This window comes from Thamnophis elegans, chromosome Z, assembly GCF_009769535.1.
Source record: "Thamnophis elegans isolate rThaEle1 chromosome Z, rThaEle1.pri, whole genome shotgun sequence".
NCBI classification, from domain to species: Eukaryota; Metazoa; Chordata; class Lepidosauria; order Squamata; family Colubridae; genus Thamnophis; species Thamnophis elegans.
Window position 1 is genome coordinate 109278994 of NC_045558.1, and position 22028 is coordinate 109301021.

Genomic DNA, 22028 nt, shown 5'->3' on the forward strand with positions numbered 1-22028 from the left:
TTTTCAATTATATGGAATTACTTTATACAAAAAAAAAATCCTGATTTAGCTAGGCTAAATGCATTGTAATCTTAGTTTTTTTTATCAGTGGTTATTTTAGGTAAAGCAATAATATGCCAGATCAGAAGATCTTGCACTTTTTACAGTTGCATATACATTTGTGTCAGTAATTTTAAATTTTAATTACTTTTTCCACAACATGTACATAAAACTGTTCATATTAGGATGGTTTTAAATTGTCATCTACTATTATTCTATGCTAGTTAATGATCAAAATAAAACTCACAAGTGACTAACACATTTTGCTCATTTCTTTTTGCAAAAAATATTCTTCTACAGGATCCAAAGAATATAAAATTTACTAGAAACATATATCTCCTATCTTATAAATAAACATATCTTTGTACTATTAAAACAGGAAAACTCCCCTTTGGTTAAACCTAAGTGGAATTTACTGTAGGAAAGCTATTTTGGAGATGTAGATTAAAGGTTGTATACTGTTGCTTTTTATACTTCATTCTTAAATGTATTTATTGGTCTAACTACTCCTACTACTTAGAGACATGATGGGAAACCTATGCCACAGTTTTCCAAAGTGGCACAGGAAACCATGTCGCCCGGCATGTGCGGCCTTGCCTATTTGTCTTCTGTGTTTCTGGCATGCAACGATCAGCTGTCCTTCACGTGGGCGGCAGTTCCAAAAATCAATGTGTGTTTGTGCGCCATCCAGCTGATTGTTACGTGTGCATGTGTGTCAGACCACAGAAGTTTGGCTTTTCTGGAGCACGATTCCTTTGTGTGCACAACAGTGTTGAAAACTGGCCTGTGCATACATGCGAGCCAGCTGATTTTCCGTTGCACAATGCACATGCACTCTAGAATCTGAAAGTTTGGCTTTTCTGGTGCCCCAAAGAGTGTGCACATGTGTGTTTGATGTTTCTGTGTGAACTTTTTGGCACTTAATGCTGAAAAGGTTGACCATCACTGACTTAGAGGTTCCCTGAAGTATAACAATAATTTATTTTTATGCAGATTGGACAACAGAAAAGAATATCCTTTGGAAAAATGCACTTGCAATCTCTCCCTCTTTTTCTCTCTCTACCTCTCCATATCTCCCCATCAATCTATCCATTTTCCTGTATCTATAGAAGCTTGTTTGTGTATCCAATTATTATTATTTAGATAAACATACTAAATGATAGACACATATTTCAACAATGATAATGGTAATACCATTGAACAATTTTTACAAAATAGTAATAAACATTGAAATAAACAAATATTTGCATATTAATTTATAGCACAATTATAGTGTTTAGTATTTCAAAAAGCAGAGGGAGGACAAAATAATAAAATGCATTTTAGATATAGACATAGAGATCTATTATTTATGTGTGAATATAAGCAGAGATAAGCATCAAATAACAATATGTCCTTATGGGATCCCCTTCCAAAACTTATATTCTTCTGAAACCAATGTCAAAAAAGAGATTCATTAAAAACAGGAGAAGTATATTTATATGTATCTCAGCTTTCAAAGATAAGATGTTTGCGGTATCTTTCCAGTTAGCTAATAATTGGCATTATGATGTGTGATATACAGTAAAAGTCTTTCCAACCCATTTCTCAAGGCATCCTTTACTTCACTATTTCTAAGACTGTATATAAGAGGTTTAATCATGGGACTCAAAGTAGTATAGAAGAGAGAAGAATTTCTTTACACATGTAATTTCTTGGAAGAAGACAAGCATCAGTGTTCCGTAATACAAGCCAATTACTATGAAATGAGAAGAACAGGTGGAGAAAGCTTTTCACCTTCCAATAACAAATGTCATTCTCAGGTTAGTGACAAGAATGGAAATGTAAGAGGTCACAATGAGAACAAATGGAGGCAGAGTAAGTATATAGGTAAATATAAATGAAAATAGTTCTGTGAGGTAGGTGTCACTGCAGGAGATTTCTCTTATGTCATAAAAAACATAACAAAAAAAGATAACAATATCATATTCCAGGTTAAGATTATGCTCACCATCAAACCATTTGACCAAGACACAGATGCTAAGCAGAAACTTATCTGTAGTTCATGAGAGTGATGTAATGGAGTGGCTTGCATATGGCTAGGTATCTGTCATAAGACATCATTGCTAGCAGATAACATTTTGCAGCTCCTAGACAGGCATATATAAAAATTGTATGAAACAGGATTTAAAGTATACAATTATCTCCTTTTAACATTTTAGATATAACTGTTGAGCTGCAGCAGGCTTCCATAAAAGCCAGTTTTGCTAGGAAAATGTACTTGGGAGTCTGAAGTCACAACCAGTATGATAATTATATTTCAGTACACTATTACTATTATTATTTAGTAATATATCTGACAATATTCTAGAAGAAGAAAAAATAGCAAGCAAATTCAAAAGGATCTACTTTCCCTTTAAGGATGATAAATCATGCTGAAAAAATAGTGAAACACCTGGACCACTACTCCCATTTTCTTTTCCTAATTTAGGAATACTCTTTCTATTTTTAAATTCAAAAAATATTTTATTGGTTCTAAACGAGTTGAAAATATAAATGTTACACAGATAGTATAGATTTACAACTGTTTGTTTAGTGACTATTCAAAGTTGAAAAACTGACTTACAACTGTTCTTCACACTTAAGTCAAGCTCAGTGCCACTGGGATCTTGAGATCAAAATTTGGGTGCTTGGTAAGAGCCATGTATTTATGATTATTGCAGCAGTTCAACATCATATGTTCACAATGTGTGATCTTTGCAAGCAAAGTCAATGACAGAAGTTAAATTTGATTAATGACTGTGTGATTCACCTGACAACTACAGTGACTCACTTAACAGCCACCTTGCTTAGAAACATAAATTCTAAACCTAGTTATGATTGTAAATCATTTTATGTAAAAACATTTTCATAGTAAGTATTTCTTGATCTGCAAAAAGTTTAAAGTCTGGATTTGTGAGGGATATGTTGCTCAGGTTGGGTGGGGTAGTTTGGCATCATAGATGTAATGAAGACAATCATGGGGAAGCATCTTCATGTCAGTAGAAGACAATAGGATGATTTGGGGTGGCACAATCTTCGAAGAATATGTGGTCAAAGGTAAAATGTTCTGCTTTGTATTGTGCTAATTTTGGTGGTATTAGCAGAATTTCACCTATTCTGTAGTGGGTACAGTAGGCAAGAACAGGCCAGCATTTATTGACTCAAAACTGGAACTGTGAAACAACAGGCAAATCCCTGTAATTTATACTCAGGGCCCACGGGGCTTTAACCAATCACAATATTTGAAAAAGCCCACCCAAATATGAATCTTTTAAGTTTCCTTCCAAAACAGTTGCAGTTCGAGTCATCTAAAAGTTAGTTTCACTTTAGCCAGGCTTAAAACAACTATCTATCTATCTATCTATCTATCTATCTATCTATCTATCTATCTATCTATTACCCCTCAATAAAAAATACCACTCCCCCCAAGGATAGTTCTTACCCTCAGTCTTACACCCCCCCCCCAGGATAGTTCTTACTCATCTCATAGACTTTGAGATAGGCTGGGGGTCCATGGATCCTGGCAGGCCACCGTAATGTTACTGGAGAGTCCTATTTAAGTGGAGTATTGTTCATCTCCAATTAGACAGAGTCATGATAGCCGTTTTGGTCACCCATGAGTGAAGGTGGCTCTACTGCCCTTGGTACATCCAGAGGCGGCCATAAGTGATGTAGGCAAACCTGGAGGAAAACAGTTCTCTAGTGGGCCTGATAAAGCCTTGGGATCCTCATCTGGAACTGGCCCAGCCTACCGACACCATAACTGATCAATGTGGCCTCTGATTGTACAATTATTCCCCAGAGAAACCTCATATGATATGGGCCTGTTACCTTAGTTACCCTACCAGCCACCCAAGATTCCCCACAATGATAGTTCCTGGCCCAGACCAATTCACCCAGTTGCAAGTTCTGGGGAGGGGGTTGGCTGAGCCATCTCTGCTGCTACTTTGTCTGGGTCAGGTTCATCAAGCTTCATTGTAAACCAGCAGCCCTACCTCAGTTCTGCTGGGCTGTGACCTGTTGCTGTACTGGGAGTTGTGGGCTGGCCCAGGATGAAGTTCACCAGGCAGTGATTCCAGTCCCCATTTGTCATTTGTTTGAGCACCTTCTTCATGATCCTGACCACTCATTTGACCTGACCATTGGCCAAACGGCCATGGGGTGGAATGGAACAGATGTTACATGCTGAATCATGTTGGAGTTGAGGAATGACTGAAGCTCTTCTGCCATGAGTTGTGCCTCATTGTTGGACACAATTATATCTGGCATACCATGTATGGCAAACAGCTGGCACAACTCTCAGATGACCCTGGTTGTTGTCATTCATGAAACCCTGGTGCCACTTCCAAAAATTTGGAATAACTGACCACTACTTTCAGGAACACCTGCCCCTGTCAATGTGCATGCAAGACCATGGTGTGTCTGTGTGGTCTCCAAGCAGTGCACTGGTGCTTGTGGAATCTTCGGCCAGGTTTCTTGGCAGACCTGGCAACTCTTTACTTGATTCCCAGTGTCTTTGTCCAGGCCTCGCCACCACAATTAGTTCCTGGCTTGAGCTTTCATCCAAACAATTCCTGGGTGCTCCTCATGTACGGAATCCAGCATCTTGGGATAAAGACAGGATGGAATGATGAACCTGCTGCCCCACAGCATGCATCTCTTGTGGACCAACAGTTCATTTTTTTTGAGAAGTGTAGTATTGGAACTCAGGACCTGGCAATCCCCTGAACACCCAGTTGAGAATGCAGCTAAGTGTTCTGTCTGTGGTGGTTTCAGCTGCAATGTCTCCTGCATGTAGGGGTGCTTCAGGCAGGTCCTGGAGCGCCAGAATATGATAATCTAGAGCCGGATCCAGCTCAGTCTAAGGTAGAGGCAGTTGGCTGAGAGCATCATCATTGTCCATTTCCTTGCCCAGCTTGTGGACTAGCTGATATAAGTATGCAGCCATAAAAATGGACAATTGTTCACAGCGACAGGATCTGCGGTGTCTGTTTGTCAGCTGTGAAAAAACCAAGCAGAGGTTTATGGTCTGTAAAGATGGTGAAGATTCATCCATTCTTTGGAGAACTGCATAGAAGTAGAAATTAGAACAGTTTTTGTCACATCCGGTGTTGCCCATACTCCTTCCACCATTGATGTCAATTTCAAAAACCACTATTAGTCACCCAAAAAGATTCCAATATGTAAATATAAATTTGTGCACTGAACTGAAGTTCAAAGATATGGCTCCAGAAAAAGCAATTTCATGATGTCCTATTATTTCATTTATTCAATTCTTTGGGAGGAGGTGTTACTGCTGTTTGCTACCTTAACCACCCAACATATCTTACAGTGACTTAAAAAGTCAGTTCTTTTTATTTTTTATGTGTCCTCAGGTTACTCAGAAGTGGTTTTTTTTCTTTGTATCCACAGTATCCCTCCTACAAATTTCTATGTCATCTGGAACCCTCTAAAAGCTTCCTCCTCCAAATAAAAGAATGACAAAGACCTTAGCCTCACAGCCTCATTGTTTGGTCAACATGTCAACATGTCTTTTCAAAAAATCCAGAAATAGAGAAAGAGAAAGAAAAAAAGGAAGGAAGGAAGGAAGGAAGGAAAGAAGAAAGAAAGAAAGAAAGAAAGAAAGAAAGAAAGAAAGAAAGAAAGAAAGAAAGAGAAAGAAGCAAAAAGATTTCCTAATTTTAGTCTGGGAGGTACATAATTTACGCATTGCTGAAAAATTATTTTTCTCCTGAATAATCTCTTTAATTATGATACTTTCCTTCCAATTTCAAACACTCTTTTCATAAGTAAAGATCAGAAGTCTGATAAAAAACTTAGTAGATAGAACAGCACAGTCCCTTTTCTATTTCAAACATAGAAGTCATAAACTGTATGAACTCCTGTTGCAGAATTTTTTTGAAACTGCTCAAATTTGACCAGAACAAAAGTACTTTTCTCAAAATATTTTAATTCAATATTCAATTTAATTTCCTTAGAAAATGATGCCTAGAAATGTTCTTTTGAAGCTTTTTTGTTAATTTAATATTCACTGTATTATTAAAAATAATACTAATAGTACTGTACTAATAGAAAACAATTCTGTATAATTTTAATTCTCCATAAAAAGTTTGGTTATATTGTGCCCAAAAGTAGAAAAATATCCCTTGACATTTGTTATAATTAATCTGGTAATCTTTGAAGGTTAATTTAGAGGCATTTATTTAAAACATTTATCTTTCCTGTCCTTTCCTCCTTCCTTCCTCCCCCCTTCCCTTCCTCCTGTTGTCACAATTGCTCTACTTTCTTCTTATTGCCCAAGGCTTTACCTGTCCATGGCTGCTTTTGGACTTTTTCCTGACTGAGATTTGGGAAGCTCCTTGTCCCTTCTTGGTTTCTATCTTCATTGCTCAAATCATCTAAAAATTCCTTGGGTTGCCAAATCTTCCTTACTTTGTTCCTATATTCCAACCATATGTTTTCCAAGTCATTTCTTCCTGGCCCGTATGTTTTCAAGTTATTTGTAGTATAACTGGTCAATCAGCAGAGAACTGCCACTTTAAATGCTCCTCTCAGAGAAATAAGCAAGAAGCTTCTTTCACAGTCATTGAAAATATATTTAATGCATTCTTGAAGTAAGAGATTGTGAAGAGAATTTTACTTCCAGGTAAATATGCAGAGTTATTATATGTGTAATATAGTGAGCCTAAAGCAACCTTTATTTATTTGATGGAGTTAATTTCCAGGTTTCCAGTAAAAGATGAAGTTGAGTTAGCTAAGAAAATAATTAAAACCACAATGAAATTCAAATGTATTCCAAACCAAATTTGTAATTATAAACCAAACCATAAAATAAAATAAAATATTTTTTTTATCTCTTCAGCCAGGACAGCTAAAAGGCAACTTAAAGTATTTCAAATTTTATTTACCCACAAACATGCAAGGACCATAATAGAAGTGAGGTTTTTTTCAGAAATAAAATCTCAAGGTTTTAGTACCTGACTATAATGACTGGATACAACTGACATGTGACAAAATGAGAATTCAGCTCTTAATTGTTTTACTGATTTTTTTTGTTTTTATTTTATTTTATTTTTAATTAATTTATTATGATTTATTTCATTATGATTTATTATATTTTTATTTATTATTTTTATAAGATGATAGAAATGTGTTTATTCCAATCATATTTAAACTCAGTTCCTGATGATTGATCCACTACCTCTGCTGGAAGTTGTTTCCAAACTTCCACTATTCTTTTTGTGAAGTAAAACTTTGTAACATTATTTTTGAACTTCCATCTTGTCAATTAGAGGTTTTTCATCCATGTTCTAGATTTCTGCTTAATGTTGAAAATACTGTCTTCTAGAAATTTTTTCCCACCCTTAATATATTTAAAGAATTCAATCATGCCTCCATTCACTATTGTAAACTATATCTATCAGTTCCTCCAATCAACCCAAATATCCTTCATACTTTGAACCATCTCTGAATTCTCACACTCTTATCAATATTTTTTAAGGGATGTCTCCAGAACTGGGCACATTATTCAACATAGGGGTCTTAGGTAAAGATAAATGTTCCCCTTGCACACATGTCCTACTCATTCCCGACTCTAGGGGGCAGTGCTCATCTCCATTTCAAAGCCAAAGAGCCAGCACTGTCCGAAGACATCTCTGTGGTCATGTGTGCCTTTGACTAAATGTCAAAGGCACACAGAATGCTGTTATCTTCCCGCCAAAGGTGGTTTCTATTTTTCTACTTGCATGTTTTACATGCTTTCAAACTGCTAAATTGGCAGAAGCTGGGACAAGTAATGGGAGCTAACTCTGTTATGTGGTACTAGGGATTCATACCACTGAACTGCTGACCTTTCAAACAACAAGCTCAACATCTTAGCCACTGAGCCACTGTGTCCCTACATATAAATATGTATATAATATAAATATAAGTATATACATGTACACACACACACACACACACACACATGGATTAGGAATTCCTTTTTCAAACTGATTATCCCTCAATGGATGTGTCCCCAGAAATTTGTTTTCCTTCACAGCTGCCTTTCCACACTGTTTACTCATTTTGCAGTCATCTGCTATGAATACACTTCAATTCTTCTTTTGTTCTGTCTAACTCTGTACACCAGATAGTGTACACTGCAAGAGAGTTTTTTTCCCCTAAGTGCATGATATTACATTTAGAAAGATTGAAGTGCAGTTTTCACATTTGTGACCCATTTTCCAGCAATGCCACATCATTTTCCATGTTACAAATTGCCCCAGGAGCATCAATTATGTTACACACCTTTGTATCATCAGTAAAAACACAAACTTTACCTAGCAATCCTTCTGTTGTATCACTTACAAACACAGAAAACAGGAAAAACTCTAGTCTTGTGTTACATCATTTGTGACTGGTCTCTGTTCAAGTTAACAAGTACACACTGGGATCCGCTGGACCACAATTCTCAGAAAGATAAAGGTAATAGGAAGCTATATGGGACTACCTCTGAAATGCATTTGGAAACTTCAAGTTGTGTACAGTATGGCAGCATGAGCAGTCTCCTTCAATGGCCCATGTTACTCTGTTGTTCCATGAGCTGCACTGGGTGCTGGTTTGTTTCTGGGTGCAGATCAGTATGTTGGTTATGACCCTTGAAGCTCTCCTGTGCCGAGGTGGCACAGTGGTTAAATGCAGCACTGCAGGCTACTTCAGCTGACTGCAGTTCTGCAGTTCGGCTGTTCAAATCTCACCGGCTCAGGGTTGACTCAGCCTTCCATCCTTCCGAGGTGGGTAAAATGAGTACCCGGATTGTTGGGGGCAATATGCTGACTCTGTAAACCGCTTAGAGAGGGCTGAACGCCCTATGAAGTGGTATATAAGTCTAACTGCTATTGCTATTCATAACATGGGTCCAGGTTATTTGATGAACCATCTCGTGTTGCTAGAACTGGCTTGTCCCACTTGTGCTGGCAAAGGAGTCTTGATACAGATCCTGTCAGTCAAGGAATTCTGACTTGTGGATTCTGTGCTTAGCATTGTTTCTCTGAAACATCATGTCCCTATTCTTTTGTCCTATCATAAGGGCCTGCAGACCTAGCTCTGCTGATTGGCCTCAGGGCCCAATGGAAGAGTATCACATTGGAGATGTCTATTAAACTAATTGCAAATGCCGTTTCCCCCTTTGTAGATCTTGTTCTGTCCTCACCCATCTATTAATTCATATTGAGATATTTTATTATTCAATCTTTATTGTTTCATTGTTTACCATTGTTTTATTTGCATTGTTTATAATTTTACCATCTACTGTTGCAAGTCACCTAGAATAGCCCCATGGATTGGTAGCAAATAAATTTAATGAAATAAATGAATAAGTAATATTAGCATATATTAGTTTAATAACATACATACATAATTTTACTGAAAGAGTTTTTCAAATGGAAGACATGATGCAAGCTGATATAAAGGGAGAAAAAGAAAAGAAAAATCAAAGTTAAGAAAAAACTAAAAGCACAAACAAACTTGAAAAGAAAGAAAAAAGCTATGATGAAGTAACTTCTGATCTTCTTTACAACAGTTATAACTACAATTATAAATTTAGTTCTTACTTGTTAATTTTAACAATTTACTTTTTCTAAAATCTATTCTGTAAAAGTAACAAAAACATAAACCATAAGTTTATTTCTATTTTTATCATGCAGAGTATATGTGAGAGATTTCTAGTCATCAATACGTGTACAGCTGTATGAAAAAGTCCTGCATGGTTTACTGTTTACGGTTTATGACATTTTTTGGATAGGCCATTGATTTTATGCTAAGCGCTTTGCAAATAATATTATATTTAAATAAATACTGGTGGTTTCTAAATGAAAAGCATAAGCTGTTTTGCAATTTGGTGCTGTTTGGATGGGGATTGTGAATTTTCTTGCATGCTTACAATGCATGCTTACAATCACTATGAAACAGATTAACTGATGCATACCAATGGCGTATGTGCTGCAATTACTAAAGCTGATGCTAGTGTTTTGTTAACATTTTTATTTTTTGTGGCCCTGAAAAGGACTGTTTAGGTAACCAAACATGGTTACTAATATGAAATTGGCCAGCCCTTATTGCTTATCACCAGGTGGCATCGCTTTGGCATAGACCAGTGATGGTGAACCTTTTTTTGCTGCCATGCCAAAAGTGGAAAGGGAGCATAGGGGGTGGGGTGACATGCACCAGCATGCCATACCCATAAAGCTAGGTTCACGACACAACCCACGCATGTGTTTTAGCACATAAACTCACTCAAAACCTTAAGAAGACTTTGGTTATATTAATAAAAATTATGCATCTCAATCCGACTGCAGAAAATGTCATTAAAGTAGCAATTTTGCATGGTTTCTATGAGTGAAAAGTTGATTAAACATGTAAATACAGGTTAAAACTGAAAGCATGTAGAACTTTTTCAAACAGCAGTAGATGTCTTTTTGCTGATAAAAAAAGTAAATTAACCATCTCAGGAATTTACATCATCTTCATTATCCATTCCTCCACAATTAGTCATACTAAATCCATCCATCTTTATGCATTCCATAATTTTTCTGAAGTTATCATATTTACAAAGTATGCTCTGTGACCTTTTTTTTCCAAATGTTTGCCTGTCAATCCCAAAAGAAAAACATCTGGATTCAATTGTATATTCATATTTATACTCTGAATCAGTGCCTGCCTTTGAATGTAGGAATTTCTAGCTTTTTCACACAGCCACTAAACATGATAAAATATTAGTTGCCAGCTAATGGAGAACTCCAAAAATTGATTGACAAATGATTGTATAGGAAATAGAAAAAGTACATTAACAATCTTGAATACTTAATTACTTTTGCATAGGCAGGAAAAGTCCTTGCAATAGAGCAGTAAGGCTCCAGACATTGAAGCCAGCACCATTGTCTTCCATTGTCTTTCATTCTGTTGCTTCATCTTCCAATTGAATAAAGCTGAATTATAATAATTCAAAGAATCACTAAGTAAAATAAACACACACACACACACACACACACACACACAGAAGTATGAGTATACATTTTTATTTCTTTCTCTTGTAGCATCTGATGAGAGTGATTTCAGGTTTGTATACTCTTACTTCTTATAAAACGTCTTTATGTATATACTGTAACGCGCTCTACATGGGGCTGCCCTTGAAGAGTATTCGGAGACTTCAGCTTGTCCAGAACGCAGCCGTGTGAGTGATTGTGGGTGCACCTCAGTACACCCACGTTACACCTATCCTCCGCGAGCTGCACTGGCTGCCTATTGCTCTCCGGACACGCTTCAAGGTGCTAGTCGTTACTTGTAAAGCCCTACATGGTATCGGACCTGGGTACTTGAGTGACTGCCTCCTGCCAGTTACCTCCCAAAGACCTATCAGATCCCACAGACTAGGCCTCCTTCGAATTCCATCTGCTGGCAACTTCTCGGGGGAGGGCCTTCTCTGTGGCTGCTCTGGCCCTCTGGAATGATCTCCCCATGGAGATCCGGACCCTTACTACTCTTCCGGCCTTCCGCAAAGCTGTTAAGACCTGGCTGTTCCGGCAGGCCTGGGGCTGTTGAACTATCCAGCCCCATTCAAGGTTATGGCTGTTGCAGAGTTTTAAATTGTTTTTTCTATTTTATTTTTTGTATCCCCTCCCTTTTTATTGTGAGCTGCCGTGAGTCTCTCGGGAATAGGGCGGCATACAAACTCAATAAAACTAAACTAAACTAAACTAATTTGTTTGTTTATTTTACTTAGTAATTATTTGAATTATTATAATTTGGCTTTATTCAATTGGAGGAGGATGAGAAAGAATATCCACTGTCATAATGCAAATTCTTTCTCTGATCCTACCCCCTCATTCCTTCTCTGTTTTTCCTTCACCCTATCCCCCTAACAACTTATGTATTTTCTGGATAGAAACTTTTTTGAGTATCCAATTATTATTATCTAAATTATTATTGTTTATATAATGATACTAAATGATAGACAATTGCCTATCTCAACAATAGTAATAATATTCCTGAAAAAAATCTTTTAAAATAATTTTTGTATCAATTATTCAAATAGACATATAATAGTCAGTTTATTTATGGAATATTTACAGGTCAGTTATATTATTTGCCTCTTCAAGAAACAGAGGAACACAAAATAATGGCATACATCTTAAAAATACTGGATCAACAAATTGTACCCCAAGTCTAATTATCTGAAAACGTTTTACATGACATCTTTATATTAGGATATCTTTAGTGGAATCTTAATCAAATCATGCCTATTTTTGAAAGTTCTTGGTGAATAATAATGCAAAATTTAGAATCTGCCAATGTCCTAATCATCTTCAGGGGAGAAAGTATGCTCTCAAGTGGAAAAGTCAAGGCAGAGTATTTTCCATGTTGAAAGTATGCCACATAGTGAATCACAGTAGCAACCTGGCTACTGTGATTACAAAAAAGGAAAAAGATTGCTCTGTAGAGATCTAGCATGTGCCTTTAAACATCAAATAACAATATTTCCTTATGAATAATCTTCCATATTGTATTTTTCTCTGAAACCCATGCAAAAAAGAGATTCATTAAAACAAACATAAAAACATATTTATTCCTGTGTGAGTCAACACTAATGGACAAGTATCTTTTCAATTACTTTACTTGTGATTATGATGTGTCATACATAATATAAATCTCTTGAACCCACTGCTCAAGGCATCCTTTACTTCCTTGTTTCTAAGACTGTATATGAGTGGGTTAATCACTGGGCTCAAAGCTGTATGGAAAAGAGAGAAGAATTTTTTTACATATGTTGATTTTTTGGTTCTGGGGAGAAGATAGACAAGCATCATTGTTCCATAATATAAGCAAACCACTATGAGATGAGAAGAACAGGTGGAGAAAGCTTTTTGTCTTCCAGTAACTGATGACATTCTCAGGATAGAAACAATGATGGAAACATAAGAGGCCAAGATAAGAATAAATGGGGGCAGGGTAAATATATAGGTAAAAATAAAGGAAGATAGTTCAACAAGATAGGTGTCACTACAAGAGATCTCTCTTATGTTAAAAATAGCATCACAGAAATAATGTTCAATCTTATTTGGACCACAAAAAGATAACCATAATATATTCAAAGTTAAGGTTGTGCTCACCATCAACCCAGCTGCCCAAGACACAGCTGCTAAGATGAAACTCAGCTTCCAACTCATGAGAGTAGCATAATGAAGTGGCTTGCATATAGCTAGGTATCTGTCATAAGACATCATTGCTAAAAGATAGCATTCAGTACCTTCTAGGCAGGCATATATATAAAACTGTATAAAACAAGATTGAAAAAGTATATGGTTATCTCCTGTTAATAGGACTGACAACATTTTAGGTATTACGGCAGAGCTGCAGCAGGCTTCCATGAAAGCCAGATTTGCAAGAAAAATGTACATGGGAGTGTGGAAGTGTTTGTTTATCACAACCAAAATGATAATGATGAAATTTCCAACCATAGACAATATGTAAATCACTAAGAAGAGTGAGAAGAGAAGTACTTGTGGTTTTGAGAATTCTCCAAATCCAAGCAGTACGAACTCAGAAATAGTAGTATCATTTGTCATGGTTGCTGCATCTAGAAAAAACAAATCATTTCATCAGTTTCACGAAGAGAATTTGGACTGAAGACAAAGAAGGGAAACCAGTATAGCTAAGAAGCTGAACAATTATGACATTATTTAACTAGCAATGAACTATGAAAACTCTGATATTTCAGAAGAACATATGCAATACTTAAATTATTATGTCATATCCCAAATGTTCTCATAAAAAGTTTGATCATATTATGTTCTCAGTTGCAAAATATTAATTTATCATAAAATCAAGTAGTGAAGTTGAATTACAGAAAGTTTCTAACACACACACACACACACACACACACACACCATGCATAGAGTTGTTTTTTACCAGATTAATCTTTAGCCTTATGAACAATAGATATATTTCCAAAGATAGCATTAGTGTAATATTATCAGAGCACATAGGGAAATTGATGAATCTAGACAAATATTGCAAAATAAAGATAATAATATTGCATATTCATCTTTTGTTTTGCACATATTGTTCCCAATGCTCATTAATTTAAAATAATATTTCACAAGTTTCATGAGTTTGACTGACCACAACTTTCAGTGCATCACAGAGATGGCATTTATTCTGCAGTAATATATGTATATGTATATGTATATGTATATGTCTGTGTATGTGTATGTGTATGTGTATGTGTATGTGTATGTATGAATGTATAAAATAGGAATTGGAAGACTGTTTGCCACATCCATCTTGGCTATTTTCATTTATCTTTACTCTTTCCAATGTTATTATCAATTTCAAAAACAATTATTAGTGATAAAAAAATCTAATATGTAAATATTAATTTGTGGATTAAACTGCAGGTATGATTTTAAGAATAAGCATTTTCATAAACTCCTAATATTTTGGAAAGAAAGAGGAGGTGCTGTTATTGCTGATGCCTATTGCTTTAAACATTCAACGCACATTCAATGATTAAAATAAACATTTGTCAGTTCTTTTTACTTTTCATGTGGCATCAGGTTACTCAGAACATTTTGTTTTCTTTGCATCTACATTATCCTTCGTACTCTCCTTTCTTCGTATAATCACCTAATAGGGGAACAGACAAGGAATAACTTGTGGAGTGAGTGTAATCCCAGATGCATGTCTGTGACACGAAGCGTTCTAAAATTTTCAGACAAATAATCAAGACAGGGATTTCAGCTTTACCTTTTCCAGTGACATTATTATATTATCATATATCACTCCTCTACTAGAAAGAAAGAAGGAAAACTGCAAAAAGATTGCCTATCTTTAGTGTGAAAAGAACATGATTTACAGTTGCTATAAAGTACAAGTAGTTTTTGACTCATGATTACAATTGAGCCTAAAATTTTGGTTGCCAAGAATGACAGTTGTTAAGTGAGTTTTGACCAATTCTATATCTTTCTTGACCTTTTTTGCTACAGTTGTTAAATGAATCTCTGCAATTAATAAGTAATAATACGCTTGTTAAGTGAATCTGACTTTCCCATTGTTAGAAGGTTGCAAAAGGTGATCACATGACATTTGGGCATTACAACTGTCATAAATACAGACATTAGCCAAGCATCTGAATTCCAATCCCATGATCATGGAATGTCAGAAATATTACAAATATGAAAAACAGTTGTAAGTATTTTTTTTAGTGCCACTATAACTTTAAACAATCACTAAATGAATGGTTGTAAGTTGAGGGCTACTGTATATTCACATCTTTTATTAAAAAGAATGTATTTCCCCAAAAATAAGATCTTCAGTTATGATGCTTTCTTTCCAATTTCAAACAATGTATATACAAGTAAAGTTCAGAAGACTGATGGGAAACTTGGTAGATAGCACAGTACAGTGTATTTTCTAATTCAATCATAAATGTCAATTATACAAATGTTGTTGATCCTGTTGCAGAACTTATTTTCTGCAACTTCTAAAATCTAACAAAGGACAAATGTTCAACCCCTCTGAAAAGAGTTTAACTTACCAGAATGCATTTTTAGAAAATGGTGTCCAGAAATATTCTTTTCAAGCTTCTTTGTTGACTTAACATCACTCTCTAATTTCTTAATAGGAAGTAATTCTGTATCACTGTAATATTCTCTGTAAAAAACTTGTTTATGTTATGCCTAAAGGTTGAAAACTGTCCCTTGACATTTGTGATCATTAATCTTTTGCTCTGCATACACCATATTTGTACCTTATCCTATACACTTTCCTCTCCCTTTCTCCTTCTCCTCCCTACCTCCTTTCTTCCCTCTATCATCCTTCTCTTCTCTACTTCTCCTTCCTTACCTCTCTCCTCTACTTCACACTCTTCATCTTATTTATTTGATGTACTTCAGCTTCTGAGTGAGCTCCATTTTATGTTGATGATATTTATAATTCCTCTTCAATATACATATTTAATTTTAAAATACATCTTCATCCTTCTTTTTTAAAAGCAAAAAAAGTATACATATATAGTAATTGTATTTTTAAACCACCACCACCCCCAGACTATTTATGGCCGAGATGTAAACCTGGTTACAATTCCCAGCTATTCTCATCATTATATTTATAAAATTATGCATCCTTACACACCCCAAATTTGTGATTCTGTCTTTATAATCTCAATAATTTCCATTGTAAGTATATTTCATGTTCCATATTTTGGCTTAGGTTACCCTTAATTGTCTCTAAATAACAATCCAAACTGTTCAATGTTCATTACAATTCCCTTAATCTACTATATAGAATAACAAGCAGTACACATCTCACTTAGTTCATCATCTCAGAAGTTCTATATGTTTCCATGTTTCATATATTTTGACACATACTTAATTGTCCTTCTATTGTCATATTCAATCAATTAGCAACTCAGTTTAATTATCGTGTATAAAAATGAGTCACATACCTTACATTCTCGCCCTAACAGTTTCATATTTGTCCATATTCCATATATTTTAACCTTTATTTAATTATCTATCCATTATCATATTCATTTTATGTTGATGATATTTATAATTCCTCTTCAATATACAATTCCCAGCTATTCTCATCATTATATTTATAAAATTATGCATCCTTACACACCCCAAATTTGTGATTCTGTCTTTATAATCTCAATAATTTCCATTGTAAGTATATTTCATGTTCCATATTTTGGCTTAGGTTACCCTTAATTGCCTCTAAATAACAATCCAAACTGTTCAATGTTCATTACAATTCCCTTAATCTACTATATAGAATAACAAGCAGTACACATCTCACTTAGTTCATCATCTCAGAAGTTCTATATGTTTCCATGTTTCATATATTTTAACACATACTTAATTGTCCTTCTATTGTCATATTCAATCAATTAGCAACTCAGTTTAATTATCGTGTATAAAATGAGTCACATACCTCTGCTTTACATTCTCGCCCTAACAGTTTCATATTTGTCCATATTCCATATATTTTAACCTTTATTTAATTATCTATCCATTATCATATTCAATTTAACTGATTTTATTAACAGATTATTTATTAGCAACTCAATTTTATTATCATGTATAGGAGGAAGCCACATATCTCAGCTTTATATTTCCCCATATAACAATTTCTAATTGTCTGATTTTTCCTAGTAAGTCTATTGTCCTACTTCTCTATCCCCCTCTTCAGTTTTCCCTATGCCACTGTTAACCTCAGTAAGATCTTTTGTCTGCCTTTTATTTCCTTTTGTTGGGACACATCCCCCCTTTTCAATTTTCCCTATGCCACTATCAAATCCTATGAAGATTTTTGTCTGCTTTTTATTTTCCACTGTTTCTACCCCTTCATTATCTCTCCTCCCTTCAGCCTTCACTTCTTCCTTCCATCCATTGCTTCATCTTGTTCTGCCTTCAGATGCTTTGGAAACTAGGGTGACCCTGTCTTTTTGTGGTAGCCCCATAGATATTGGAACACTTTTATCATGTCATCCCTACTCCTTCTTTTCATTAAACTAGAACATGCCCAATTCTTCATTTTTCATATGTTTTAACCTCCAGTCCCTTAATAATCTTTGTGGCTCTTTTCTGCATTCTTTTTAGAATTTCAACTTTTTTTCTATATCCTAGATTCAATATTCCACGTATGATCTTACCAGGGCATTATATAGTGATACTAACATTTCACTTGATCTTGATTCTGTCTCTCTGTTAATGCAGCCTAGGACTATGTTGGCTTTTTTGCCAGTGCAGCACACTGCTGGCTCATATTTAACTGACTTAACTGATTGTACACTAGGACTCCAAGATCCTTCTGCACTATTGAGCCAAGTATCAACTATACTGTACCTATGCATTTGTTTTTTCTTGCCTTTATTGTAACATATAGAATTTTGTAGAGTACCCTTTAAAAGGACAGCAATGGCTCTACTCTTCAAAATGTGGGCTGAAGCAAGACAGACTCTGCTGCTCATTAAAGTGATGCCAGCCTAAATTTATTTTATTTATTTATTGTTTGCGCATGCACGTTTGACTAAAAATTGTTCTGTGTGCATTAGCGCACACAGAAACATGCTGACAATGGTAGAAGACACCAAAGAACCAGTTTGGGGATGTGGCCAGAGCGTTGCTGTGACCCAGGCAAAAAAAATCCACTATTGGTTCAGCCGAACCAAACCAAACTGGGAGCAACCTACCTCTGTTCTGATCATACTGTATGTCCTGAAAGATATTTCCTCCTGGCCCACCTGTTTTTCAAGTTACTGTAGTGTATTTGAAGTCAACCAGCAGAGAATTGCAACTCTAAATATGCTGATCAAGGGACTTGTGTTCTTGGAGGAAGAGATTATTAAAAAAATTGAGAACATTTGAGAAATTTGAGAAAATCTGTGAAAAATGAGGAAATTTGAGAATTTGAGGAAATTTGAAGTAAATATTCAGAAGTTTTATTAAGTTGCTTATCAAGCCTAAAACAATTTTTATGCTTTTGGTGGAATTTAATTTCCAGTTTTCTACTATGGCAGATGAGATTCCTAACAAAATCATTAAAGCATAGTAGAAATAAAATATAATTATAAGCAGAACTGTAAAATAAATACAACCACAACACTGAAATGGTAAAATGTTAAAATTTTATTTGTCCATAAACATGAAAGGGCATATGATTCTTTTTTATTTCAATTGAGCACTTGAATACAAAGAGTAAGTATGATTAAGATCTGACAAAATGAGATGCATCTCTTAATTGTCAGAAGCTTATTGAGGAAAAATAGCATAAGGTTATAAATTCCATAATACATTAGTGATACTGATATTTCATGTATGTTCTTTTTTATCAGCACATTTTTTAAAATACCCAATAATGGGTATTGTGCCAAATCTCCAGTTGAATATATGATCTGTCTTTTAAAACCTGTTAAGAATTAATGGTAATTGTCTTATATTGCACAGTTAATCAAATTATTTATTATATTCTAATAATGAGATGTCCCCTTTGCTGTTATTCAAATGGAGAAAAAAACCTCTGATTGAGGCAGATTTTTATTTTCTTCTCAAATTTGTAGCCACAGACTTCCTTTTCTCCTTTGGTGCTTGGGGCTACCCTTGAAGAGTGTTTGAAGACTTCAGCTTGTCCAGAACGCAGCCGCGCGAGCGATTGTGGGTGCACCTCGGTACACCCACGTTACACTTATCCTCCGCAAGCTGCACTGGCTGCCCATTGGTCTCCAGACACGCTTCAAGGTGCTAGTCGTTACTTTTAAAGCCCTACATGGTATTGGACCTGGGTACTTGAGAGACCGCCTCCTGCCAGTCACCTCCCAAAGACCTATTAGATCCCACAGACCAGGCCTCCTCCGAATTCCATCTGCCGGACAATGTCGGCTGGTGACTCCTCGGGGGAGGGCCTTCTCTGTGGCTGCTCCAGCCCTCTTGAATGATCTCCCCATGGAGATCCGGACCCTTACTACCCTTCCGGCCTTCCGCAAAGCAGTTAAGACCTGGATGTTCTGGCAGGCCTGGGGCTGTTGAACTATCCAGCCCCATTTGAGGTTATGGCTGTTGTAGAATTTTAAATTGTTGTTTTTTATTTTATTTTTTTGTATCCCCTCCCTTTTTATTGTTAGCCACCCTGAGTCTCTTGGGAATAGGGTGGCATACAAACTTAATAAAATGAAATGAAATTTGGATTCAGTTTTGACTGCTATGAATACCTTGTAGAAGTCCCTGTAGTTTTCTTGGTAAGATTTTGGAATTGATTTGACATTTCCTGATACAATAAATACCAGTCCTTCTTTTGGCTTTGTGCCTAAGATATAATTAGATATAATGATTATAGTCTCAATATTTCGTAGCGTAGCGTAGCGTAGCATAGCGTAGCATAGCGTAGCGTAGCACAGCACAGCACAGCACAACACAGCACAGGACAGCACAGCAGAGGTGAGTTGCTGCTGGCATTATTGCCAGTTCAGTGCATGCACAATATCTGGATGACTGTGCAATGAAATCCCTCTCCCCCCTTTGTACACACACACACACACACACACACACTATTTATGTATGTACCTGTATCTGTACCTGTATCTGTATCTGTATTCATTCATCTATCATATATCATATATCATATATCACACTTCACCCATCTACCATCTACCATCTATCTATATCTGTATCTACATTTATATCTATATCTATTTTGTACACTCACATACAAACACACACACACACACACACACACACACACACACACACACACACACACACATATTGGACCAATACGGCCGTACCAGATGGTGCCATTTAGCATGCCTTCTCATACCCATTGTTCCAGAGACCCCATACCAGAACACTCCCTCCCCTGGTCTGTCCCCCTGCTTGCTCTCCATGCCTGCCCACCCAGTTTCCACTCACTCGCACTGCCTGTCAGCAGCAGGCTTGATCCACAAACCCATTTCCTTTGCCAGAGCAGAGGATTGGGAGAAGTCCATGTGGCACGCTGTCCCTTCTCTTTGACAGCTGCCTCATTTCCAATGGGGAGAAATCCATGCTTTTTTCCTCCCTTTCTGCATGGATTCCCCCCCAATTGGAAATGAGGTGGCTGTCAAAGAGAAGGGAGCAGCGCACACCACTTGGGCTTGTCCTACAGCCAAATCCTCACTTCCTGCTCCTTCTTCGGCTGATGGACAAGCCCACATGGCACACTCTGCTTCCTTCTCCTTGACAACCACCTCATTTTCAATGGGATTAGGATTTATTTCATTTATATGCCACCCTTTTCCCCGAAGGGGACTCAGGGCGGCTCACAATTCAGTCGGGAAGGGGTACAGACAGGGGGTAAAACAAAAAACAAACATAACAGTACACACAACAACCATACCATTCGAGAAGGGGGGCAGAAGCTTTTTAGCCCCAGGCCTGTCGGAATAGCCAGGTTTTAAGGGCTTTGCGGAAGGTCTGGAGGGTGGTGAGGGTTCGAATCTCCACAGGGAGTTCGTTCCAGAGGGTCGGAGCAGCCACAGAGAAGGCTCTCCTCCGGGTAGTCGCCAGTCGACATTGGCCGGCGGATGGAATTCGGAGGAGGCCTAATCTGTGGGATCTGATCGGTCTATTGGAGGTAATTGGCAGCAGGCGTCTCAAGTACCCAGGTCCAATACCATGAAGGGCTTTATAAGTGATGACTAGCGCCTTGAAGCGAATCTGAAGACCAATGGGCAGCCAGTGCAGCTCGCGGAGGATAGGTGTTACATGGGTGAACCGAGGTGCACCCACGATCGCTCGCGTGGCTGCATTCTGGACAAGCTGAAGTCTCCGAATGCTTTTCAAGGGCTGCCCCATGTAGAGCACGTTGCAGTAGTCCAGTCTAGAGGTCACAAGCGCACGAGTGACTGTTGTGAGGGCCACCCGGTTCAGGTAGGGACGCAACTGGTGCACCAGGCGAACCTGGGCGAATGCCCCCCTGGTCACAGCCGATAGGTGGTGTTTGAAAGTCAGCTGTGGGTCCAGGAGGACTCCCAAATTGCAAACCCTGTCTGAGGGGCGTACTGTTTGACCCCCCAGCCTGAGAGATGGAAAACCTGGCCAATTAGTAGGAGGGAAACACACCAGCCACTCGGTCTTTTCTGGATTGAGTACAAGCTTGTTAACCCCCATCCAGGCCCTAGCAGCCTTGAGGCCCTGGCACAACACGTCAACCACTTCATTGAGTTGGCACGGGGCGGACAGATACAACTGTGTATCGTCCGCATACTGATGGTATTTTATCCCGTGCCGTCGGATGATCTCACCCAGCGGCTTCATGTAGATATTAAACAGAAGGGGGGACAGGACCGAACCCTGTGGCACCCCATAATTCAGGGGCCTAGGGGTCGATCTGCGACCTGTCCGAGAGGTAAGAGGAGAACCACCATAGAACAGTGCCTCCCACCCCCACCT

The 22028-nt window shown here is 37.2% G+C and overlaps 1 protein-coding gene across 1 annotated transcript; it reads right to left on the reverse strand.

Annotated features, from left to right (window-relative positions):
- Positions 1 to 12710: 12710 nt before the first annotated feature.
- On the reverse strand, positions 12711 to 19969 carry LOC116521303 (olfactory receptor 10A7-like). The gene is made up of 2 exons (XM_032235989.1): positions 19811 to 19969; positions 12711 to 13370 (listed from the first exon to the last, which is right to left on the reverse strand). The coding sequence occupies exons 1-2, from the start codon at positions 19967 to 19969 to the stop codon at positions 12711 to 12713; spliced, it is 819 nt and encodes a 272-aa protein (XP_032091880.1).
- Between the last annotated feature and the right edge of the window lie 2059 nt (positions 19970 to 22028).

Bases quoted from the DNA above. Each gene is read 5' to 3' on its own strand.
- LOC116521303 (XM_032235989.1), bottom strand. From the start codon at position 19,969: ATGCTACGCTACGCTACGCTACGAAATATTGAGACTATAATCATTATA. The intron at 13,371-19,810 runs GTATTCATAGCA...TGTTTTATACAG, and splicing joins ACTACAGGGACTTCTACAAG to TTTTATATATATGCCTGCCT.